This window comes from Bubalus kerabau, chromosome 17 (genome assembly GCF_029407905.1).
Source record: "Bubalus kerabau isolate K-KA32 ecotype Philippines breed swamp buffalo chromosome 17, PCC_UOA_SB_1v2, whole genome shotgun sequence".
Lineage (NCBI taxonomy): Eukaryota > Metazoa > Chordata > Mammalia > Artiodactyla > Bovidae > Bubalus > Bubalus kerabau.
The window spans coordinates 63,606,906-63,634,110 of record NC_073640.1 but is presented as its reverse complement, the minus strand read 5'-3'; the positions used below and the strand labels follow the sequence as shown (position 1 = coordinate 63,634,110).

Genomic DNA, 27,205 nt, shown 5'->3' with positions numbered 1-27,205 from the left:
TAATCTCCTGCAAGTACAGTAAAATAATCTACCTTTTTTTGCAGACCCTATTCATAGGATAAAAAAAAAAATTAAGATTGCCTTTTACTTTTGAAACATTTATATTCAATGAAGTTGCTGTCTTGAGTTTAGTATTGATATTGTGAAAATGAATGCAATTTGGATTTCACATTTCTTAATGTTTGTTCTTATTTCACAAATGGATAATTAAGGAATTATGCGTCATAAAGAAGGAACCTAAGTGAGCTATATTATGGGTGTGCTGTCTTTGCTCACACATTTGGGTAGCTTCTGGAATTATTCGACTTACTCACGTTTTGCTTCCTAATCTTTCTGTTGTACAGGGCCAGATCTCCTCTTAGCCACTTGATTGTTTTTATGCGAAGCACATCTTACTATCGCCTTATTTTGGTTGCTTTTGTTCACAAGAATTGTTAATATGAGAATGTGTATCCACCTTAATAAAGAAGTTAAAATAAAAATAAAATAAAATAAAAAAGATGCCAATTATACTGTAAGTCATTTAGATAAGGAATATCACTTATTATGTAAAACATAATAGATAACACTTCTGCTTAGATAAACCTTTGTTGAATTTTTTTCTGTGTGTTTCATATATTGCCCACAAATATGAAAAATCTGCTTTAACTGGAGGATATCATAATTTTATGAAAAAGCATGAGGAATTAAAATTAGGTACCCATAATTTGCTCCAGATACATATGTCAATCTGTCAGAGAACATACTTCAACTGAAATGATTCTCACCCCTCCCTCCTCCTCAGTTTTTTGTGACAATAAGAACTCTTCTCATGACCCCTTTCTGAAATGTGTTTCCTTATTGGAACAGTTGACATTCAAGGATGTGGCCATCGAATTCACTCAGGAGGAATGGGAATGCCTGGACCCTGCTCAGAGGGCCCTGTATAGGGATATGATGTGGGAGATCTATAGGAACCTGGTCTCTGTGGGTGAGGATCACTTATTATAATTATATATCAGAGTGTTGATAAGTATATTCACCATACTATAATTTGATTCTTATAACTCCTTCCAGTTACAACTAGAAATATATTCTTTTGACTAATATCTCCTCATTCTACAAACCATGATACCTACTTTGTTTCTGTTAGTTTGACTCTTTTTTTTTTCTTTTTAATACTGTGTTTTACTGAGGTCTTTATTTAAGTGAGGGTCTTTATTTCTGAATAATGTACTGAGCAAATATTTGCAGTATCCAAATATGTTGGTATAGTTGCTAGATTTTGTCCTTTTTCAGATTTTATCTGTTGTCTGTTGGACACTTAGATTGTTTTCATGTCTTGGCTATTGTAAGTAGTTCAGTAATGAACATGGGAGTGCAGGTATCTTTCTAAGACAATGATTTCATAATGGAAATGATGCATTATATGATATATATATTTAGCTATGCTATACAGCGAGCCAGATCTTAGTTTCTGACCAGGAATTGAACCCATACCACATGCATTGGAAGCTCAAGTCTTAACCACGTAAAAATATATTTTTAGGAACCTTAAACTATTTCTCAAAGTTGGTACACCAATTCACATGCTGCAGTATAATTATTAGAGTTCCATTTCCTCCACATTCATGATAACACTTGTCATCTCTTGTCTTTGTGTATGTGTGTGTGCGTATGCATGGGTGCACGCACCTTAGAAGTTTGATTCCGGGAATCTCTGGATTTTTTGATTGGAGAATGATTGCTTTACAGTGTTGTATTGGTTTCTGCCATAAAACAGTTTGATTCAGCCATAAGTAGACATATATCCCCTCCATCCTGGTGACAGCTGTTCCAGTAGGACTGAGGTAATATCTCAGTGTGATTTTGTTTTGCATTTCCTTTGGAGGGTACACACGGGAATTGGGAGTCTTCTATTCCTCAGTCTCAATGAGCTGTGGCGTCAAAGGCCAGGAAATTGTCATAAACTCCTACACTCTTCATTTCAGTATTTTCAGGATAGGCAATGTCTTAGGTCTGTGGCAATTTCGCACTGAATAATTCTCACAAACACACAGGAATATGAGAGACAATGCAGGGAGAGCTCGCAGAAGAGCAACTTTAAGAAAATGCTGAGCACATATTTATTGATAATTTATCTTACTATCTTTTAACTACGAGCAGTAAAGCCAGACAGAGACCAGAACTCTGGGATTAAGGAAGCTTCCTTGTGGAGGTCTGGAGGTAATCACAGGAGAGTTGTAAAGAAATGTCTTTGAAGATAAGGTGGCTTGTTTTGCATGCAGATCTGCACCTAGCTAATGCTGATGTGTCAACCAGAACGTCTAATTGAAGGACTGGAGTAGGGGAGCAAGCAAGGAAGAGGGAATGAGTAAGATTAAATTCCTGGAGATATTTCTGAGAAAGCAGTAAAATATGGTTCCCACATAGGTCCTCCAGCTTCTCTACTGGTTTGTAGAGTTTTCCCAGTGTCCTTCTCCCTCCCCCCCATGCAAAGTCTTTCTTGTTCATTGTTTTTAACTTGTTTCCCTCTTGCATTAACGAGTACTTGTCATTTATAGTTCTATCATCTTCCTTATTATGTTTTTATTTTATTTTTTAACTAGGCTGGGTCTTTGTTGCTGCTTGCGGGCTTTATCTGGTTGCGGTGTGTGGGCTTCTCATTACAGTGGATTCTTTCATTATGGAATGAGGGCTCACTAGTTGTGGTACCCCGGGGCTTAAAGTGCTCAGACTCTGGCAAACACCTGCCAGCCTCACTTCCCTAGGACGATTCTGCTCATCCAGTCAGGAACTTCATTCGGAAATCCTGGTCTCCCTACTTTATGATACTGTGGATTCTTTAGGTGCACACTATGTTTGCGCAGAATTAACTCACCTCCATTGGTTGGACTGTTCTTGTTTCTTCATTCTAGTTTCTGCTAAGGAAATGCTTGCCCAGTCACCTCGAATATTGTGTATGTTTTTATCGAACATATGCATGGAAATGGAACTTACAGAATATGCAGTATGATACATGACATAATGAATAGTGTAATAGATGTAAACTTCTCTTCCTTTAATATCACAATCTCTTCTTTTAAAAATCTTTCAATCACTAAGATAATAAATGTTCTAGACTTCTGGCAGTAATACTAGACGCCAAAATACACAGCACTATATCAACGTTTTAGTCTTTGGGACTAGTTTGTAGTCTATGGGAATTGCGTGATTTTTATCCTACTGTTGTGTGAAAATTGTATAAATCTTAATTATGATGAATCGATTTCTCATGCTCTTCATGTCTACTGTGTCCTACTACTATGTCTATTCATTCTGTTAATTTTTGAGAGCTTGATATTGTAACTCCAACTAAAAATCTTAAGTTATCTACTTGAAAAACAATTGTAATATATAGTGGCATTCTATGTAACCTTGTTCTGTATTTTCCAAGTCTCCTATAAATGTGTTATCATACTTTCATAATTTAAAACATAGAAAAAAGTTTTTTAATTCTTTCATTTCAGGGCCTTCCCCTCGTTGTCCAGTGGTTAAGAATCTGCCCTGTAGTGTAGGGGGTCACAGGTTTGATCCATGGTGAGGGATCAAATTCTTTTAAAAGATTGTTAGATGGCTTAAAATAGTGCATGTCTTATGTTAAAGGCTCAAAAGTTACTTTTGTATAAAAAGACACATTAATATTCTGTAATACTTATTATGACATCCTTTGCATTATATTTTGAGTGCTCTCCTATCACACTTTATTCTCAACAATGTGGTTCTTGACCCTTTTAATAAAGTTACATACTGCTCTCTCTTTATTTCATGTGACTTGGAGCCAGTAAACTGGATATTTAATGGCACTGCATAGGTAGTAAATTGAACCATTTATTCATTTTTATATGCAGGTCAGCAAGCAACAGTTAGAACTGGACATGGAACAACAGACTGGTTCCAAATAGGAAAAGGAGTACGTCAAGGCTGTATATTGTCACCCTGCTTATTTAACTTATGTGCAGAGTACATCATGAGAAACGTTGGGCTGGAAAAAGCACAAGCTGGAATCAAGATTGCCGGGAGAAACATCAAAAACCTCAGATATGCAGATGACACCACCCTTATGGCAGAAAGTGAAGAGGAACTAAAAAGCCTCTTGATGAAAGTGAAAGAGGAGAGTGAAAAAGTTGGCTTAAAGCTCAACATTCAGAAAACGAAGATCATGGCATCTGGTCCCATCACTTCATGGGAAATAGATGGGGAAACAGTGGAAACAGTGTCAGACTTTATTTTTCTGGGCTCCAAAATCACTGAGGATGGTGATTGCAGCCATGAAATTAAAAGACGCTTACTCCTTGGAAGGAAAGTTATGTCCAACCTAGATAGCATATTCAAAAGCAGAGACATTATTTTGCCAACAAAGGTCTGTCTAGTCAAGGCTATGGTTTTTCCAGTGGTCATGTATGGATGTGAGAGTTGGACTGTGAAGAATGAAGAAAGCTGAGTGCTGAAGAATTGATGCTTTTGAACTGTGGTGCTGGAGAAGACTCTTGAGAGTCCCTTGGACTGCAAGGAGATCCAACCAGTCCATTCTGAAGGAGATCAGCCCTGGGATTTCTTTGGAAGGAATGATGCTAAAGCTGAAACTCCAGTACTTTGGCCACCTCATGCGAAGAGTTGACTCATTGGCAAAGACTCTGATGCTGGGAGGGATTGGGAGCAGGAGGAGAAGGGGACGACAGAGGATGAGATGGCTGGATGGCATCACTGACTCGATGGACATAAGTCTGAGTGAACTCCGGGAGTTGGTGATGGACAGGGAGGCCTGGCGTGCTGCGATTCATGGGGTTGCAAAGAGTCGGACACGACTGAGCGACTGAACTGAACTGAACTGATAGGGTATTTCATTTATATACATTTAAGTTTTATTTTTTATTATTGAATTCACATCCTACTTTTTCTTAATATATATGTTTTATTGAAGTATAATTGACTTACAGTATTTCAGGTACACAACAAGGTGACTCAGTTATACATATATATTATTTTTCAGATAGATTATTTTCCATTATATTGACTGTAGGTCCTGTGCTATACACGAAATCTTTGTTGCTTGTTGTATATCTACTTTTTAATTAGGAATCTGTCATTCTATTCATACTAAATCAAACAAGTGAAATGTCATAAATTTTTTAGTTAACCAAAAATTCATTAGTTTTCTAAAATATATATATTATACATACTATTTGTATATATGTATACAAAAGCTTTTATATATACACTTGATAAAGGCTTGAGAAAGAACATTAAAAAAAGGATGGAGAAATTGGAAAACACAAGCTAAATGAAATGGGAGTACTGACTATGAAATAGAAAAAGTGTAACAAACTAGATCAAAGTAAAAGATCATCATGTACTCCAGTTGTTTATGGCTGCTCATTGGAAATATATCTGGAGCTTTGTAGGAAAAAAGCAATACCTGGGCATTTGTATTTTTCAAAAAATTCCAAGATAATTCTGATATGCATCTGGATTTTAAAATGTGATTAAAACTTTTTCTATTATGTGGTAGTTTTGGTGATATAGAATTCTACTGTTTTTCTGTTGACCAATAATGGTATAGTTCCATAGTCACAACAGTTACATATGTGTAATGTGTAATATGTAATATTACATAGTCACAATAGGTACATAGTCACAATAGTAAAGATATTTATCAGTTTTCATGATTAATATCCAGACAAAAAATTAGAGATCATTAAAATTGAAAGCCATAAAGGGAATGTGATTAAGCTAACAATATAAAATAATTGCATTCAATTTGTAGGTTCAAGCAGGGTATTGTGGTAATTGGAATTGCATACATTCACATGTTTCATTTGCCCAATCAGTCTATGCCTTTTGGTTGGTGCATTTAATCCATTTATATTTAAGGTGATTATCCATGTATGTGCTCCAGTTACCATTTTCTTAATTGTTGTGGATTTATTTTCTATAGGTCTTTTCCTTCTCTTGTGTTTTCCTGCCTAGAGAACTTCCTTGAGCATTAGTTGTAAAACTGGCTTGGTGGTGCTGAATTCTCTTTAAGTTTTGCTTATCTGGACAGCTTTTGAATTATTTGTGAAATGTGAGTGAGAGTCTTGCTGGGTAGAGTATTCTTGGTTGTAGTTTCTTCCCTTTCATCACTTTAAATATATGGGGTCCTTCCTTTCTGGCTTGTTGAGTTTCTGTTGAGAAATCAGCTGATAACCTTTCATGTTGTGTGATTTTTTTTTTTTCCCTTGTTGCTTTTAATATTTTATCTTGTCTGTAAGTTTTGTCCGTTTGATTACTGTGTGGCTTGTTGTGTTTTTCCTTGGGTTTGTCCTGCCAGGAACTCCCTGTACTTCCTGGACTTGGTTGAGTATTTCCTTTCCCATGTTAGGGAAGTTTTCAGCTATTATCTCTTCAAACATTTTCTCAGGTTTTTTCTTTCTTCTCCTTTCCTCTGGGTCTTGGTGTGTGCAAGATTTTGTGTGTGGCCTCCAAGAATGGAGTCTCTGCCCAAGTCCTTTGGAAGTCCTGTAATCAAATACCATTGGACTTCAAGGTCAGATTCACTGGGGATTCTCAGTGCCTTTATCAGATTCCCAGGTTGGGAAGCCTGATGTGGGATTCAGAACCTTCACAACAGTGGGATAGCTTCTTTGGTATTGTTTGTTGTCCTCCAGTTTGTGGGTCACTCACCAGCGGGTAGGGGATTTGATTTTATTGTGATTACATGCCTCCTACTGTCTTGCCTCAGCGTCTTCTTTGTCTTTGGACATGGGGCATCTTTTTTCCTTGGGTTCCATTGTCCTCCTGTTGATGGTTGTTCAACACCTAGTTGTGATTTTGGTGCACTCAGAGGAGGAGAGGAGCATACGTCCTTCTACTCTGCCATCTTGAACCGGAAGGAAATTCTTCACTTTCTTTATACTATTTTTGTCTAATTGGTAACTTCCACTTATATAGGTTACTAATTAGATAAGCTAATTTTGATTTGGTTAGTTTTACACTATATTGTGTATTCTTTATCATATTTATCATTCTTTATCATTACTTATTTATAGTGTGAATGCAGAATATGGGACCTCTCAGGTTGCACCAGGCATAAAGAATCTGCCTGCCAGTGTAAAAGATTCAGGATATGCAGGTTCAATCCCTGGATCAGAAAGATCTCCTGGAGTAGGAATTGGGAACCCACTCCAGTGTTCTTTTCTGGAAGATTCCCTGGGGAGGCTGGCGGGCCACAGTCCATGGGATCACAAAGAGTTGGACATAACAGCACACAGGCACATGCAGAATATATGTAAATTATGATTTTTTTCTCCTTGGTATTGAGGCAGCAGTGTTTCATTACTTGATCCATAGATTGTGGGCATAGTGGAAATACACAATTTCTTTGATTCCCAAAAGGAGTTTGTTTAGGTTGAATGTTTTTGTCACCACTTGGTTAAAACTGCAGTGCTCTTAAAAAATTAGAATTATCTCTGATCAGTTTTTTTCTTAGAAACTAATCCTATTCCTTTGTGTTCCTAAATTTTATAAGCTCATCATAGGTGATTCTAGGTATTTACTTTGCTTTGTTTGGTATAAGTGGTTTTTTAGTGTAGTAGCATATATTTAATGTGAGACATTTATTTATGAATTGTAATATACAGGATAATTGTGGTTTTCTATATTTTAGCTATGTCTCATGTGCATGTGATCAAGAAATTACAACTAAAAGCAGACACTGATAAAAGACAAGTGGTCTTCAGTAAGAATTCACTACTGATAATTCATAACAGAATCCACAATGAAGAAAAACCTGACAAATTTAAAGAGTGTGGCAAGGACTTTAGTCAAAGAAGAACCCGTGAATGTCCTCAGAGAATTCACACTGGAGAGAAACCTTGCAAATGTAATGAGTATGGCAAGGTCTTTACTCAAAAAGGAAACCATATATGTTATCATCAAATAATTCATGTAGGAGATAAACTTTACAAATGTAATGAATATGGGAAGCTCTTCAGTAGAAAGATAAACCTTAAGATTCATAATAGAATTCATACTGGAGGGAAACTTTATAAATTTAATGAATGTGGCAGGGTCTTTTGGCATAGAGCCACCTTTTCATTTCATCAGCATATTCATGCTGGAGAGAGACCTTACAAACATAATGAGTGTGGCAAGGACTTTAGTCAAAAAGAAAGCCTTGCAATTCATCATCAAAGAAGTCAGTCTGGGGAGAAACCTTACAAATGTGATGAGTGTGGCAAGGCCTTCAGTAGAAAGAATTTCCTTCCAATTCATAATAGAATTCACACTGGAGAGAAACCTTACCAATGTAATGATTGTGGCAAGCTTTTTCGGCATAAAAACAGCCTTGCAAGCCATCTGAGTATTCATACTGGAGAGAAACCTTACAAATGTAATGAGTGTGGGAAGGCTTTTAGTAGAAAGTTAGCCCTCACAATTCATAATAGAAATCTTGGTAGAGAGAAACCTTACAAATGTAATGAGTGTGGGAAGATCTTCAGCAGCAAGAGATACCTTACACTTCATAATACAATTCATACTGAAGAGAAACCTTACAAATGTAAAGAGTGTGGCAAGATGTTTGGGCGAACATCCACCCTTTCAGTTCATAAGCACATTCATAGCTGAGAGAAATGTTCTTCCAAGGAGCAAGTGTCTTTTAATTTTATGAGTGCAGTCACAGTCCATAGTGATTTTGGAGCCCAAGAAAATGATATTTAACACAGTTTTTGCTTTTTCCCCATCTGTTTGCCATAAAGTGATGGGACCAGATGCCATAATCTTTTTTTTTTCTTTTTTTGATGAGTTTTAAGCTAGCTTTTTCACTCTCCTCTTGAACCTTCATCAAGAGGCTTTTTAGTGCCTTTTCACTTTCTGCCATTAAAGTGGTATCATCTGCATATCTGAGGTAGTTGATATTTCTCCCAACTGTTTTGATTTCCATACATGTATACTGTCCATGTAAAACATTGTTGAGAAGCATTGTGTCCTCAGAAGTCACCAAGAACTCTTTTCAAATGTCATGGGTTTGGTGAATTTTGTGAGCAATACTTAAAAGAGAGCCCACAGCAGGGAATAGATAACTGAATGAATGAGTCTTTAGTTCTCTAAGGTAATAAAAGCTGTAGAGTCATTACAGGCCACACCATATTATGTTAAAACTTATAATATGGAGGCTTCAATGGTTGCTTCAGGTAAAGAATCCTTAGCAAATGCAGGAGACATGGGCTCCATCACTGGTCCAGGAAGATCCTACATGCCATGAAGCAATGAAACCCATGGTCCATAACTGTTGTCCTGTGTTCTAGCACCTGGGAGCTGCAACTACTGAAGCCTACAGTGCTATCCAACAAGAGAACCCACAGCAATGAAAAGTCCATACACTGCAAATTGAGAGTAGCCCTTGCTTACTGTAACTAGAGAAAAAGCCTGCACCATAACGAAGACCCAGCACAGCAAAAAATAAAAAATAAAACTTGTGGTGGGTTAATCTCCCAGTCGTCTCAGACTCTGTGATCCCATGGACTGTACCCCACAAGGGTCCTCTGTCCATGGGATTTTCCAGGCAAGAATACTGGAGAGGGTAGCATTTCCTTCTCCAGGGGATCTTCCCAACCCAGGGATAGAACCTGTGTCTCCCATATGTCCTTTTTGGCAGGCTGGTTCTAACCATTGAGCCACGTGAGAAGCCCAGAAACTTATGACATTACGTTTATATGAGAGGTTGAAGAAGGTATGTTGAAATGGCCAGTTACCTTCTTTGTATGAATAGTCAGTGATTTTGAGTACGTTACTTTTTGTGTCTTTCAACAGGAAGTCTGTTGATCTTACACTATTATAGGCCTTTCACAATATTCCCTGGAACAGAGTAAGATGAAGGACCAACTTCATTAGATACCCTTTCTTCACTCCCAGCTGAAATTGTCAAATTGAATAGTGTGTGAATTAGGGCCAGGTAGAAACAGAATAATGTAAAACTAGGTCATGGCTCATCATACTCATTATGTTCAGGGCGCACTTCCATAGATAGGCCACAAGGAGTGTGGGACAGAATCCTCCACCAACTGAAATCTTTGAAATCTTGATATCATATGGAGTGATCCCAATCACTTCAGTGCTTTCAGATGTTTTAGCTCTCATTATTTTTCCCTTTCTTATTATTAGAATAATTTTATTTGAATGTACAAATGTGTTGACTGGAAATGGATTAAAACGAATTATACATTGAGATGAGGTGATATTTCTTGTTCTTCCCAATCAATGAATATGGTATATTTGCCTTGCAATTCAACGACTATGGTTTGTTTCTCAAAAATGCCCTAAATAAAAGATTTTTAACTTTTACTACCATACTATTTTTTAGCATAAAACCCCATGTTTTGCTAGATTAAGTTTTTCTTTTACTTTTTGCATACAAATATGTATGTTCAAAATTTCAATTCCAGTTTGTAAATAGCAGTTATAAAAGAATTGCATTCAGTTTTTTCATGTGGTTCCTATCTTTGCAAATTATACTTTTTCTAGATATTTTTATAGACTTGCTTTTCTACATACACCATATTAACTTTTCTGTGTTTTCTATTACAAATTGCCACAAATTTGAGTACCTTAAACCAACACAGATTTATTCTCTTGTTTTTTGGAGGCCAGAAATATCCAGTATATCCAACGAACCCACTGTGCTCCTGCTGGATTCTCCTGATCACAATTCATTTTCTTGCCTGTTCCCAATTCTAGAGGATATGGTTAAATTACTTCCTTTGGCTAATGGTCCCCATGTGTATTTGCATAACACATTCTCAGTTAATTATTGGGTTTGTTCAAATATCTTCCCATCATCTAGGTATTTCCTGAATCTATTATTAAACCAGGACTTCCTGTCACTATCATTGTTCATATACAATTTCATTATACTTACCTTCATCATGATCTTGGTGAAATTCCCTTATGTAAGCTACGTGAAGTCAGGGTATTCATTTTGTTTCTTGCTACATATTTAGAAATTGGAATCATTCCCCACTTAGACAGTGAATGAATGCCCTTTATGAATAGAGGTGATTGAGGTAAAAAATATGCACCCTCAGTCACACGGTGAAATAAACATGCTTATGACCACAGATTTCTTTTTTCTTTTTGGTTAGAACATTTTTTTTTTAATTTTTAAATTGAAGGATAATTGCTTTACCAAATTTTGTGGTTTTCTAACATACATCAACAAGAATACAGCCATGCCCCTCCCTCCTGAACTTCCCTCCCATCTCCCTCACCATCCCACCCTTCAGCCTGTTACAAAGCCCCTGTTTGAGTTCCCTGAATCATAGAAATTCCCACTGGCTCTGTATTTTATATATGATACTCTAAATTTTCATGCTACTCTTTGCATACAACTCACTTTCACCCTCCTCCCTTCCCCCATGTCCATAGGTCTGTTTCTACATTACTGCCCTGAAAATAAATTCATCAGTACCATCTTTTTAGATTCCCATATATATGTATCAGTGTACGATATTTGTATTTCTCTTTCTGACTTACTTCACTCTGTATAATAGGCTCTAGGTTGAACTGACTCAAATGCATTCCTTTTTATGGCTGAATAGTATTCCATTGTATATATGTACCATAGCTTCTTTAACCATCTATCAAAGGACATCTAGGTTTCTTCCATGTTCTAGCTATTGTAAATAGTACTGCAATTAACATTGGGGTACATGTGTCTTTAATTTTGGTTTCCTCAGGGTATATGCCTAGGAGTGGGATTGCTGGGTCATATGATGGCTTTATTCCTAGTTTCTTAAGGAGTCTCCATACCATCTTCCATAATGGTTGTATCAGTTTGCATTCCCACCAACAGTGCAAGAGTGTTCTCTTTTCTCCACACGCTCTCCAGCACTTATTGTTTATAGACTTTTTTATGATGGCCATTCTGACTGATGTGAGGTGGTATCTCATTGTAGTTTTGATTTGCATTTCTCTAATAATGAGTGATGTTGAGCATCTTTTCATGTTCTTGTTAGCCATCTATGTGTCTTTGGAAAAATGTCTTTTCAGGTCTTTTTCCCACTTTTTGATTGACTTGTTTGTTTTTGTGGTATTGAGTTGTGAAAGAAAGTGAAAGTTGCTTATTTGTATCCGACTCTTTGTGACCCCATGGACTATAAAATCCATGGAATTCTCCAGGCCAGAATACTGGAGTGGGTAGCCTTTCCCTTCTCCAGGGGATCTTCCCAACCCAGGGATTGAACCTAGGTCTTACAGCATTGTAGGTGGATTATTTACCAGCTGAGCCACAAGGGAAGCACTCATTGAGTTGTATGAGCTGCTTGTATATTTTGTAAATTAATTCTTTGTCAGTTGTTTCCTTTGCTATCATCTTCTCCCATTCTGATGGTTGTCTTTTCACCTTGTCTGGTCTTACATTTAGATCTTTAATCCATTTTTAGTTTGTCTTTCTGTATGGTGTTAGGAAGTGTTCTAATTTCATCCTTTTGCACATAGCTGTCCAGTTTTCCCAGCACCACTTATTGAAGAGGCTATCTTTGTCCCATAGTATACTCTTGCCTCCTTTGTCAAAAAGAAGGTACCCCTAGGTATGTGGGTTTGTCTCTCAATTCTCTATCTTGTTCCATTTGTCTATATTTCTATTTTTGTGCCAGTACCATATACTGTCTTGATGACTGTAGCTTTGTAGTATAGTCTAAAGTCAGGAAGGTTGATTCCTCCAGCTCCATTCTTCTTTGTCGAGACTGCTTTGGCTATTTGGAATCTTTTGTGTTTCCATGTGAATTGTGAAATTCTTTGTTCTAGTTCTGTAAAAATGCCATTGGTAATTTGATAGGCATCACAGTGAATCTGTAGATTGCATTTGGTAGTAGAGTCATCTTCAAAATATCAATTCTTCCCACCCAGGGTCATGAAATATCTCTCCATCTCCTTATGTCTTCTGATTTCTTTCATCAGTGTCTTATAATTTTCCTTATATAGGTCTTTTGTCTCCTTGGGTAGGTTTATTCTTAGCTATTTCATTCTTTTTGTTGCTGAATTGGATTGATTCCTTAATTTCTCTTTCTGCTTTTTCATTGTTAGTATATATGAATGCAAGTGATTTCTGTGTATTAACCTTGTATCCCATGACTTTGCTGGATTCACTGGGCTAAACAGATCCAACTCTTTCCCAAAGGGTTAGCTTAAATTTTTTCAAGCCACAACATTTTAAATTCAAGGTTCTGAAATGTTCTGTTCTATACCCATCAAAAAATAATGATCCTGTTTTTCAGGTGGGATAGTTTTTATTTGTGAGTGACACAGCACCTGGAGAACAGTGATTGAATGAAGCTGGAAGACTCCCATTCTCACATAATAGGACTTCCAGAGGTACCACATGGGATGTGGTACGTCTTGTCTCCCTTATATCTCCATGAATACTTAGTCTTCAGTGTTGTTATACCAACATGGATCTTGGATGACTAAGAAGAGTGAGCCCTTTTCAATTTTAGATTTTGTCTTCTTTTCATTAAAACATTAATTTGAGACTTTCTACAAATATGCTAACCATTTGTGTTAAATATCCACCATAATTTATATATATATCAGTTCAGTTCAGTCTCTCAGTCGTGTCCGACTGTTTCTGACCCCATGAATTGCAGCACGCCAGGCCTCCCTGTCCATCACCAACTCCCGGAGTTCACCCAAACTCATGTCCATAGAGTCGATGATGCCATCCAGCCATCTCATCCTCTGTCGTCCCCTTCTCTTCCTGCCCCCAATCCCTCCCAGCATCAGAGTCTTTGCCAATGAATCAACTCTTCACATGAGGTGGCCAAAGTACTGGAGTTTCAGCTTTAGCATCAGTCCTTTCAATGAACACCCAGGACTGATCTTTAGAATGGACTGGTTGGATCTCCTTGCAGTCCAAGGGACTCTCAAGAGTCTTCTCCAACACCACAGTTCAAAGGCATCAATTCTTCGGCTCTCAGCTTTCTTCACAGTCCAACTCTCACATCCATACATGACCACTGGAAAAACCATAGCCTTGACTAGACAGACCTTTGTTGGCAAAGTAATGTCTCTGCTTTTGAATATGCTATCTATTGGTCATAACTTTCCTTCCAAGGTGTAAGCATCTTTTAATTTCATGGCTGCAATCACCATCTGCCGTGATTTTGGAGCCCAGAAAAATAAAGTCTGACACTGTTTCCACTGTTTCCCCATCCATTTCCCATGAAGTGATGGGACCAGATGCCATGATCTTAGTTTTCTGAATGTTGAGCTTTAAGCCAACTTTTTCACTCTCCTCTTTCACTTTCATCAAGAGGCTCTTTAGTTCCTCTTCTCTTTCTGCCATAAGAGTGGTGTTATCTGCATATCTGAGGTTATTGATATTTCTCCTGGCAATCTTGATTCCAGCTTGTACTTCTTCCAGCCCAGCATTTCTCATTTCTCATGATGTACTCTGCATATAAGTCATATATATATATATTGACTCTGCCACATAACTGAGATCTTAGTTCCTTGACCTTGTATTGAATGCTGGCCACCCTTATGAAAGTGCAGAGTCCTAACCATGGGACCTCCAGGGAATTCCAGGCTCTAGATGATATCTTGGTCACACAGTTTATTCACAAGATTTCTTAGGGGAGTAGGGAAGTGATCATCACCTGTTAATAACTTCATGTCTACTGCTTTGATCTATGGATAAAACAGACAAGTTAGAAAAGAAATTTTGTGATTAAAATGTTTGAAAGATGTGCTAGGACTCAGGATGAGTAGATCGTAGGGCTGCCTGGTTTAACATTAGTGAGAAGACAACAGAGTGCCTCCTGCACAGAATTATTTCTGGCCAAAAGCTGCCTACAAATCCCCATTTGTCAGAACATCATTCTATTTTTTTTTTAATTTTTACTTATTTATTTTTCATCATTCCATTTCTATGGGCTCATAGGTGAAGGACCATCTTCTGTAACTTTTTATTCATGACATAGAAGGTCATACTCTTAACAGTGGAACATATTCATGTGGGTCTGTAGCATTTTTTTTTTTCTTTTGTCTTTATTGGAGGATAATTGCTTTACAACCTTGTGGTCTCTGCCTTATATCAACTCGAGTCAGTCATAAATATATATGTATCCCCTCCCTCTTTGGCATCCCTCCCCCCCTCCCCCACTCTACCCTTTAAGGTCATCACAGAGTGACTGACTGGGCTCCATGTATTATATAGCAGTTTCCCATTAACTAGCTATTTTACACATGCTGGTGTGTATTTCTCATTGCTACTTTCTCAATTGTCCTAGCCTCTCCTTCTGCCACTGTGTCCACAAGATCATTCTCTCTGTCTGCCTCTCCATTTCTTCCCTACAAATAGGTTCATGAGTACTACTTTTCTAGATTCCATATATATGTGTTGCTGCTACTGCTGCTAAGTCACTTCAGTCGTGTCCAACTCTGTGCGACCCCATGACGGCAGCCCACCAGGCTCCCTCATCCCTGGGACTCTCCAGGCAAGAACACTGGAGTGGGTTGCCATTTCCTTCTCCAACGCATGAAAGTGAAAAGTGAAAGTGAAGTCGCTCAGTCGTGTCCGACTCTTAGCGACCCCATGAACTGGAGCCCACCAGGCTCCTCCATCCATGGGATTTTCCAGGCAAGAGTACTGGAGTGGGGTGCCATTGCTTTCTCCGATATATATATGTTATGTGTTATGTACGATATTTGTTTCTCTGACTTAATTCTGTAACAGGCTTTAGGTTCATCACCTCACTACAGCTCATCCTTTGTTCCTTTTTATGACTAATAGTCCATTGTATTTACATGTTTTCTTTATCTATTCATTTGTTGATGGACATCTAGTTTGCTTCCACGTCCTGACCATTGTGTAGCATCTCTGTACGGCCAGTTGTACGTGCCTATTTACATACACAGGCAGAACAAGCTACAGTTATTCTGATGCCCCCAGAGATATAGATTACTATGAGCAATACTGTTAATCCAGTTCTCCTAAGGCCAGTTCTTGAAACTGCCCTAGGCATACACTTGGCACTGAATCAAAATGAAGCAGTTTATGGCATGGGTGTAGTCGGCTCATTAGGCAGTTAGCATTTTTCCTCTGGTAGCAATTACCATATCTGTAAAACTCAGAAATGTGGAACTTCCCTTGTGATCCAGTGGTTAGGAATTTGCCTTCCAATGCTGGGGACATGGGTTCTGTCTGTGGTTGGGAAAGTGAGATTCCACGTGGCACATGGCATAGAACAATTAAGCTGGTGTGAAAGACCCCACGTGCCAATAGTAACAACCAATGTAGTCAAATAAATATAAATATTTTAAAAAGAACTCAGAAATGTGCATCAGACAGTGAGTCTGGTTCTTGTGTCCTAACCTTTGGGTGCTTGAGTCTTTCTCTTGTGTCTGGGAGGTCTGGAAGACGTCAGCTTTTCTATCCACAAGAGACAAAAGAGAAAGACAAATACATATGGTATCACTGTAACTGTGGAATCTAAACAAAAGGTAAAAATGAGCTTCTCTTCAAAACAGGAATAGAGGTACCGACCTACAAAATATGGTAATCAGGGGCTGAGAAGTGGAGAGAGATGAGGATCAACGTATACCTACTGCTATATATAAAGTAGATAACTAATAAGGACCTAACATAAAGCATAGAATTCTACTGAATTCTACTCTGTAATGAGCTATAATGGGAAAAGAATCTAAAAAAGTGCATATATGTGTATGTATAACTGATTACATTTTCTGTACGCCTGAAACTAACACCATGTTGTGAATCAACTATACTCCAATAAAGTGTTAAAAGGAAAAAACAGTGAAGACATGGCAGGGGAAGAGGCGCTTTGTACTTGGGGGTGGCGTGGGGATGAATGTAGAGTACTGCTGGGTTCCAAGAGGATTCAGGTCTTTTAAGGGGTCAGGATAAATGACAAGTTGAGGGACTCAGCCAGTTATATGTATGTATCCACTCTCCCCTCAAACTTCTGTCCCATCCAGGCTGTCACATGATATTGAGCAGAGTTCCCTGTGCTATACAGTAGGATGTTTCTGTTTTATAAATGGGTTTTCTGGTATCATTTTTTTCAGATTCCACATATAAGTGATATTTAATCTGTCTTTATCTGACTTATTCACCTAGTATGATAATCTCCAGGCTCATTCATTTTTATCTTTAATTTTATTTTCCCAATAGGGTTCAGTATTTCTTGGATAAATCACTTGAATTTGTGTTTACTAGTTCAGATGTGCTAAATCCTCCACAGATCTACTCTTGGAATTTCCTTAAGACTTTCCCCCAGGTGTCTGGGCCAAACAGTATTAAGTTAATACCTAGTTAATCCACATCTGTGTACACTGACTCCATGCCCAACATGAAGGACAATTCACATACAGCTTGCTTTCTCAGATCACAGAAAGCAACTGACACTTTTTTCACTTTATTAATCAAGAAAGCCATATTCTCACCAGATTATTTCTTCAGCAGGGCTCAGCTGGTAAAAGAGGAGATAAGTGGATAATTTAGTTACATCAGTATGATATTTCACTACTGTCTATAATCATGAACATAAAATCCACGATGCTGTGCAAAATTTTTTTTCATGATCACCAGAGAAATGGCAAAATGTAAAATATTTTCTTAGCACTGATGTCACAACCCATTTCCTATAGGCAAGACTAGCCTGCATGACCTTATGTGAGTTCCAAAGGGCAGAACAGTTGCTTATCAAAGAAGGATACTTATGCCGGGTCAATCCTGTCTACTTTTGTCTGACTCTTTGAGATCCCATGGACTGTAGTCCACCAGCCTCCTCTGTCCATGGGGTTTCCCAGATAAGAATACTGGAGTGGGTTGCCATTTCCTACTCCAGGGGATCTTCCCAGCCAGGGATTCAACCCAAGTCTCCTGCACTGGCAGGTGGATTCTTTACCACTGCACTGATTAGGACACCAGATCACCTGAGACCCTGCAGACACCCTAATCTTGTCAGCAAACCCATCCTTTTGCAATTTTATAATATCTTGAGTAAAGAAGAATACAATACTGCGACTGCCTTGATCCTTAGCAGACAATATAACCTCTCCCTACTCACCAGTGAGGGGGCCTAATGTGTTTCCTCCTAGCCTGGCAAATATATAAAGCCACTCTTTCTCCTCCATAACTCTTTGTATTTCAAGTTATTTGGTTTGGCATTGGTGCACAGAGAGTCAAGATTTTGCCATTAATATAACCTCTGGGATCTTGTTCAATTTAACATCAACCCAGACCTCTGACTTCAAGATTCAGAGGAACATCTTTTAACACCTAATGATGTTTTTACGATGTGACAGGACCAGACACAATACATCCCCAAAGGAACACACAGGGCCCTTCACTGACATTCTAAGGTACATACACCGAGGTTCTTGGGTGTTTGTTGTTGTTTTTATGATTATTGGTTTAATATTCCTAATGTTCCATTTTTCAACTATAACATGTATTCATCATTTTTTAATTTTTCTTGTTGTTAAGGTTTATGGTGACAGAGTTGAGCTTACTTCAGACCCTGTATTGTGTAAAGTAGCAATGATTAAAGAATTCTCCCACTGAACTTCTAGAAAGCGCCACGTGAGTTTCTGTCTTTCTAGTCGGACCTTCGCGTCACAGTCTAGTTTTCTGTGTATCCGGGGTCTGAGATTCGCTACTGACTCTAAAGACTCTATATCCCCACGCCCACCCCACCACCCCAGCAAACTGAGAGACGTCTCTGTGAGTGAAGAAGAGACTCCTCAGTTTTGAAATCGCTCTGAAGCCGGTTCCTGCTTTTGGTCCACTGAGATGTTGCGTTTGGCACCTCTTTCCTGCTTAAAACCACACCTCACTGAACCCTTTGCTCTTCCTGCACCTCATAAAAACTTTGTTCCGCGAGCTGATTTATTCGTTCTGCAGCTTCGGCCTACTGGCCCCCGCTCCCGGGGAGGCCGCGTCCTCTCCCCAACCGTGGGATTCGGGAGAGCCCACGCCGCCCCTGATACCCTCTCCCTCCCAGCCCGTCTGTCCTCGAGTCTCCTCAGGCCGATCCTTGTGTCCCGCAAACCTTCCGTTCATAGTGACCCTGTGTGGGGGCAGGTGACCTGAGCCAGCCACGTGTCACCCATGGTTCTGGCGTCCCAAATTCCACCCGTTGGAATTTGGCTCTTGAGGGAGGGGGGCTTCTTATTTAGTTACCATCCCTGTAAATAGTGGACGAGGGGGGTCATGAAAAGCAGAGACAGCGACTCCGAGAGAAATAGAAAATAAGGAAAAGCATGAGGGAGAAGCGATGGCAATGAAGAGGATTGGTGGGGAACTTGGAAGAGACACCTTCATGAAGGAGAATAAGCATTCGGTAGCGGGTGGGGAAAGGAGAGAAGTTTAGAGAAAAGCACGATCTCCGGAGTTAAAGGTGAGCAAAATAAGTAGGTGTTCTTAAGTCTGAGTCTTTGCGACCCCTGTATATCCCAGAGTTTGAAGTTCTTGACCGTTGAGTCCAGGGATGGTATCTAACCATCTCATCCTCTGCCGCCCTCTTCTATAGCCTTCAAGGGAGAGGGACTGTAAATCAGGGGTCCCAAAGGGGGCGACAGTGGAGAGGCGGTTCACACAGAGAGCCCGCAAAGGAGATACAAGAGCTGGGGCCTTGGCTTACAGACAATATCCTGCTGGGAGAGAAAGGGGACTCTTAGCGATTGGAGGAGCTGAGAAAGGAAACTGAGAGGAAGCGTAGCCACTTGGGGGTGCCAGAGAGTTGGGTGGAATGGAGGGCAGAGATGGAGGAAGAAAGGCTGAAATATGAAGATTGAGGCTCACCAGAGAGGTTGGAGAGAAAGCATCTTGACGGGGAACAGATGGCAGAGAGAAGCCGGATGGGAGTCAGGGAAGAAGTAGAGGAGGACAAGCACAGCAGGAGAGCAGAGGGGAAGAGGAAGGGAGACGGAGAAAGAAGTAGGGAAACAGATAAACCAAATGAAGTGGAAACAACTAGTGTGCAGGTGGGGGAGGGGACTAGATCCAGACGAGTGCTGAATTGGTTGGATAAGGATTATGAACATAGTACATTGATTTTTGGCATTAGAATCTAATAAATTTTAAACTTGTTTGTACAAATGCGAATGAGAGTTGCAAAACTTCTGTCTGTAAGGCTTCTGAATTTTGTAATTATTTGTATGAAAAGATAGCGTCCATGTGCAGAGCCTGTAGCCGTGGGGGCTGCAGCAGTGACCTAACTCCCAAAGGTGGGTCAGCCCCTTCCCTTTTCCTGGTGTGGAGTAAAAGTTATGGAGAGAAGTGCGGCAGAAAGTGACTGACTGACTACATAGTGCCTTATGAAGAAACATTAAGCGTGTTCTTTGTGATAGTTTTCCTTTTTTCCTTTCTCCTTTCTTTATATTTCATTTTTTTTTTTTTTTTGTAGCTTGGGATAAAGATTGGTTTATTCAATAGCAGCTTTCTTGTAAAAAATCATTCACTTCTGAAATAGGAATTGATGGCCTCCTGTAATTAATTCATGTCATTCTTTTCTAAATATGCTGTATTCTCAACTCTTTCTTTTTATACTTTGCATCATTGTCATTCAGTGAAAAAATTTAACAAGCTGATTCACTTAAGGTTTCTTTCACATTTAGTTGAGGCCCGTTTGCTGTTTCCTTTTAACATCATATCTTCACAACATTTTTTTGGTAACTGGTAAATAGTTATAGGCTATTATGATGAATACTTAATAAGGATGTCAGTGATCTTTTATATTAACAGTCAAGACCTAATTTAAGCAGTTAGTGTGATATTCCATTTTCTTCTCTTATGGGATCTGGTAACTAGTGAGTGAGCTATGAGCTGATCTGATGATGCTTCCCTCAGGTCCAGAACCTGAGCAACATTGATCCCTGAAATGATTGGCCAAATTGGATGTGTGACTGTGTGTGGCATTTCTTGGAGGGAGTGCCCAGTTGTAGTTAGAGTTTGAAATGGATCCAAGTTTTGCAAAATGAAAAAGAAGAACAGTAATGGAGGCAGGAACATAGGCTGAGAGTCTGAGAGGCAATCATGAGCCGTATTCTATGAATAAAGGTCAGTGCTTAAACTGAGATACATTATCAGCAGATGTCTTCTATGTATAAGGGTCAATCTGTAGGGAGGCCTCCCACCTCCACTGGCTTCCCCATGTCCTCAGGGCAGCATCCTGACTCCTCAGGTGGCTCCACAGCCCTTTGTCATCCTCAGGTCTCCGCCAGTGTCTCCAGCCTCATCTGGGAACCGACCCTGTTCTCATGGTCAGTCTGCCCTGGTCACGTTCACTTAGTCCTTGTTCATAAACACCAAAACCTCTGTCTCCGATCTTAGTTTCTATGCCTGCCTTTGGTCATTAATCACCGTGGCTCTTGCTCTTTCTGTTCCTTCAGGTCTAGTCCAGCGAGGTCTCCCCATCTCCTTCCCATATTCTCTGTTATGTTAATCAGATTTACTGCCTCTATATTAATCACCCTCATCAGAAATGCCCTTGTCCTTTGATTATTTGGAGTCTTTCCTCTTTTCCCTTCATTGAATGATGCTTCAGTGACTCAAGTTCCTCTTCCTTGCAGTGAGATGGGTATCTCACTTGGGGTGAGGACTAGGACTGTGAGTTGGGCTGAAGAATTCTCAAGGGAGACAGAAGGGACAGGGTAGGTGATGATGGTTCCCATATCTATTCTTGACATTTCAACTCTAATTGATCCTTACCCCATGTGGACACTTCATTACTCAAAAGCAAAAAGATGTGGGGAGTCCTAATGAGCCGGATAGATCTAGTGTCTTGAGGTGTCCCCATGTTTTAGTCCACTGTGTCACTGCTCACTGCAGCCCCCAGGTCTTCTAAGTTCTGTCCACCCAGGGACCAGCTGCCATCTTGGACAGCAGCTCTGCCTTCCAGCGGTTTATCTGCTCAGAGCACGGGATGCTGAGTTTACTGTGGTTGGAGTGGCCAGAAGGTTTGGAATCCAAGGGGATATGGAGGAGTCCCCCTCCTTAAAGATCTGGGGTATCTTCCAGTTAGCTCTCAGTGGAGAGAACAGGGTTCACTGAGATTGGAGTCTATCTTTGTGACCTCTTTACTGAGCTCAATCCAACCAAATCTCAAATACCTTTAAAATTTTGTAATGTCCCCAATCTCTGACAGGTTTACCCAGGAGGGCCAGCTTCTTGGTCTCTGTACTGGGTGCTGAGTGTCCTTGGATTTGCAGCTTGTGGCGACTCTATTGCAATGCCCATGCCTGTGGTCACTGCTCTTTAGCCTCTTATTCAACTATGCCAAGAGAAGAGGTAGGAAATGGGAGGAAGTGAAGGGGAGCTTGTCGGGGTCTCTCAGAGGGTTGTGGGAGCAAGAGTGGGTCTCTGGATGAACCCAGTGAATGGTGTGTGTGTGTTTGAGAAACAGGCATGCTTGTGTGATCATGGGGTGTGTGAAACTGTTGACAAGGGCAGTCTCAGTTCTGGCTGGAGGACCTCCATGTAGGCTTATGTTAATTGTCAGCTTTTGGAATGGTGGGCGTGCCAGTGTCTTAGCTCAGTTTCCCTGGACACAGATGCTGTGACTGAGGTTTGCGTGCCTGGGTTAATCGGGAAATGCGATCACACCTGTGGAGGAAGGAAGGACGTGGGATTGGGAAGAAGAATGTTATCCTGCAGTGTGTTAGAAAAAAGGCCTGAACTCAGCCCACAGGGAGGTCTGGGTGCAGGAGGATGGGCACAGTGGACCCAGAGAAGGTGGGGGTGGGATCCAGGAGGTGCCCCACAGCACCCCCTCCACACAGTGGATATTTGTGGTCTTTATGGAGGGCGAGAATCAGCCTGCAACCCACAGAATAACTGTTGGTAAAATGCTGGAGAAAAGTTCATGGGTTACCTTTAGTTTTTCTGTTATTTTCAGTTGCTACTGAAGAAGGTTTCAGATGGAAGGTTAAAAAAAGAGAACTTGGAGTGTTTCCTTGGAAGATGTTGAAGTTGCACTGGGGAATGCGCACCAGCCTACACATCTGTCTTTTTTTTTTTTTTTGATTTTTAGTATGAGATTTTTACTGGCAGAATTATTATCTCAAATGAAGTCTTACTCAAAATCCCAATATGTAAAATAGTTATAAGGAATATTTTTATATGGATATAGGCTTTTTTTAAAATTTTATTTTATTTTTAAACTTTACATAATTGTATTAGTTTTGCCAAATATCAAAATGAATCCGCCACAGATATACATGTGTTCCCCATCCTGAACCCTCATCCCTCCTCCCTCCCCATTCCATCCCTCTGGGTCGTCCCAGTGCACCAGCCCCAAGCATCCAGTATCGTGCATCGAACCTGGACTGGCAACTCGTTTCATACATGATATTTTACATGCTTCAATGCCATTCTCCCAAATCTTCCCACCCTCTCCCTCTCTCTCAGAGTCCATAAGACTGTTCTATACATCAGTGTCTCTTTTGCTGTCTCGTACACAGGGTTATTGTTACCATCTTTCTAAATTCCATATATATGCATTAGTATACTGTATTGCTGTTTTTCTTTCTGGCTTACTTCACTCTGTATAATAGGCTCCAGTTTCATCCACCTCATTAGAACTGATTCAAATGTATTCTTTTTAATGGCTGAGTACACACTGAGGAAACCAGAAGGGAAAGAGACACATGTACCCCAATGTTCATCGCAGCACTGTTTATAATAGCCAGGACATGGAAGCAACCTAGATGTCCATCAGCAGATGAATGGATCAGAAAGCTGTGGTACATATACACAATGGAGTATTACACATCTGTCTTGTATTATTAGAGTTTGGAGATAACAATTTGGGGGCTGCTGGGGTCACTGTGACTGATAAGAAGATGTCTTGAATCTGGTTGGTGTTTGGGCTTCTTCATGTGTATTATTCCATCATTAACGCAAGAGCTGTTAAAGCTTTGAACCTTCTGGGGATTGCATAGCAGGGTGGGTGGATTATTACTGGGTTTCTGGGGAGTGTGTTGGCCCAGATGCAGGTTTGGAAGTTTCTTTCAGCCTTGAAGGGAAATAGTTGGCCCTCAGCTTTGATGGCAGAAGAATTTCGTCAGGGAGGGCCCTTAAAATCACATGATGTCAGGAAGGATCGTTCCTAGAATCCAAGAGTCGTCAGCTCCACAACGGCCTTATAGTACAGAGGCTTCTTCTGGACTTGATGCGGCTGCTACATGTTGCTGCCAGTGCAGTGGATTCCTCTACTGTTCTCTCTTTGTTTTTACAGATCACGCGTGTGTGCCATGTATGGGTATGATACAGATAACAGTTGTGAACGGTTAATAGGAATATAAATGTTACCTGGAAAATTGTACAGAGTTTCCCCAACATGCACAGGGTCTCGCAATCTCACTCAGAAATTTTTAAAAATGTTCTGTATATTTGGCTTTGCCTGAGTCCTGCAGGATCTTTGGTTTTGGTGCACAGACTCCCTGGTTGTGGTGCTCGGGCTTAGTTGCTCTGCTGCATGTGGAATCTTAGTTCCCCCACCAGGGACTGAATGCACATCCCCCACAGAGCTCAGTAGGTTCTTAACCACTGGACCACCAGGGAAGTCCTGTGCAAAACCAATGTTATGAAGGAGTTACCTGCACTGTTGTAACCAATACTGCATGATTCACAACAGCCATTTGTTGTAGAAACAACTTGAATGGCTGTTGTCGGCTGAGTGGATAATGAAACCATGAGTATATGAAACAGGCTGGGTCCTGGGACCTTTTACAGTTCTTGCACCTGGATGAACGTCTCCTGGGGCAACAGACCACAAAGAAAGTGTAAGAGACAAAGAAACTATAACCACATTCATGTGCAGTCAGCAGTTCTGAACAATAAGAGAAAAAAGGGCCACAAACCAGCTGTTAGTTCTAAGGCTCCAGAAGCAAGGCAGGTCACAGCCCTGATCCTTGCTCACAGCACTGGGGGTGCTAAGGAGGGCAGATCACCTCAGGTTCCTTCCAGCCTTAACCATCAATCCACACCTACCTGCACCCCCAGTTAAGGGACCACATCACCCCCTTTCTTGGCAAGAGCAAGGGCACCGATTCTTATTCTCGCTTACCTTTAATGCAGCAGGCATCCCAATAAAGCCTTCCCTGAATTTCTTCTCTGCTTTAGTTAACTATTTCTGTTGATTAAAGAACCCAAGGATCCAGGTTGGTAACAAGGAAGTAGAAGTGTTAGTCACTCATTCATGTCAGACCCTTTGCGACCCCAGGGACTGTACCCTGTCAGGCTCCTCTGTCCATGGAATTCTCCAGGCAAGAATACTGGAGTGGGTTGCCATTTCAGTCTCCAAGGGATCTATCCAACCAAGGGATCAAATCTGGGTCTCCTGCATTGCCGGCAGATTCTTTACCCTCTGAGCCCCCAGGGAAGTCGTGGTTGGTAACATACACCAAGGCAAACCCACACACAGATATGTAATGACATATTATGTACCCATAAAGATGGAGATTTTTGTCACTTGGGACAACTTGGATGAATGTACAGAATATTATGCTAAGTGAATCAAAACAGACAGGGAAAGATGTGGTTCTATTATGTAGAATGTAAAAAAGTGAAACTCACTAGTACCAGACAGTGGGATGGTGGTCATCTGGGGCTGGGAGGTGGGGAAGATGGGGAGATGTTGGTCAAAAGGTACAGACTTTGAGTTGTGAAATGAGTGTGTCCTGGGGAGGTGCATGCAGCACGCTGACCGTGGTTAATCCCGTTCTGTTACTGCCTGCTGGGAATGTGTCAGGAGGGTAGTCATGAGTGTTGTCACCACACACAGAACATGGGGATTTGGAGGTGATGGACGTGTTGCTTCATGGATTGTGATAAATATTTCACAGTGTACATGTGTTACATGGTCACGTTTTATGGTATGTATACACATAATCCTTTCAGTAGTTGGTTCTCCCCCATCAGACACATGCCTCAGGTTCTTGTGTGGGGCCTCACCCCAGGAATGTGCACAGGCCACAGATGATTCCAATCTGGATCCTGCATTGAGCACCAGGGCTCTTAGCCTCCACTTCCGAGACTGAGGTCAGGCCCTGGGGGAGGGAAGGGTGCTCTGCTCTGAGTGGGGCTGGACCAGGGCCTGCTGTGTGACCTGAAGGGGATCATGGGGTCAGCAGAGGTGCCCCTTGCTGTGTACATGAGGCCTCACCAGGAGGGGAGTGTGATCCGAGGGAAAGTGTGGGAAAGTCCCGTGTTGGTCTCTCTGCGGGAGTTGACTGTTCTGAGGCCCTCCCGAGACAGTGGCCACAGAGGACTGTCTGTTCCACATGGTGAGGGCTTCCCTGGGTGTGGGGTTGTGGTGCTGGAAAGGGTTGTGTTGACTCTAAGCATTAAATAGCATGTTTTCAACTTTCATGGTAGCACTGTGAAGACTCATGGACAAAGAGGCCCAGAAGAGGAAAGAACAGGAGTCAGGCATGGCTCTTTCTCAGGTAGGGTCATATTCTCAGTGGATTCTCACACTGCCTTCCTGAAATGCCCTTCTCTGGATTCGCTAATCGTGTCTGACTCTGGAGTATCCTGTCTGACTCCTGTAAATGTACAATCACCTGGGGCCTTCCCTCAGGGCTTGTCATCTCCACTTAGATCCCGTCTCCCTATGACCCGGTGACCTGGCCCTTATAAGGAGGCTCCCCAGGGCACTGTCCTAGGCAGGGTTTCTCACCCACGAGTTGGAGATGGGGTCTCAGTGCTGTTGGGTAGCAGGGACTGTTTAGGGCCCATCTGGATGCGCTATCTGCTCTCTGTCAACCAGGGTAAAGAAGCTGCACCTGGAGTCAGGTATTAACATGTATAGTATGTGGTAAAATCTGCAAAAGAGGCCAATTAGGGAAAATGAGTTCTCACTTTTTATAGTACTTTTAAAACTAAATGAGGACCTCCTTGAAAACTTAAGTGTTTGGGGATGGAATGGAAAGTTCAGAAACAGATGTCAGTGCTACGCAGTGTTTCATTACACCATCTAAAGTATGAAATCAGGTTTACTAATTTATTTTTTTCTTTCTTTTTTTGGCTGCACAATACAGCTTGCAGGGTCTTAGTTTCCTGAGTAGAGACTGAACCTGAAACCCTGCAGTGGAAGTGCAGAATCTTAACCACTGAACCATGAGGGAATTTCCCAACTTTACTAATCTTGGTTCAGTATTTTCTTAATGGAATAAAATA

At 40.6% G+C, this 27,205-nt stretch overlaps 2 protein-coding genes across 3 annotated transcripts in view; one reads left to right on the top strand and one right to left on the bottom strand.

Moving 5' to 3' along the window:
* Positions 1–27,205, bottom strand: part of LOC129631040 (zinc finger protein OZF-like) — a 281,286-nt gene that overhangs the window by 203,994 nt on the left and 50,087 nt on the right. The gene's annotated exons all lie outside the window — the stretch shown is intronic.
* Positions 7,669–8,628, top strand: LOC129630712 (zinc finger protein 665-like). Its single transcript, XM_055551212.1, has one exon. The coding sequence runs from the start codon at positions 7,669–7,671 to the stop codon at positions 8,626–8,628; it is 960 nt and encodes a 319-aa protein (XP_055407187.1).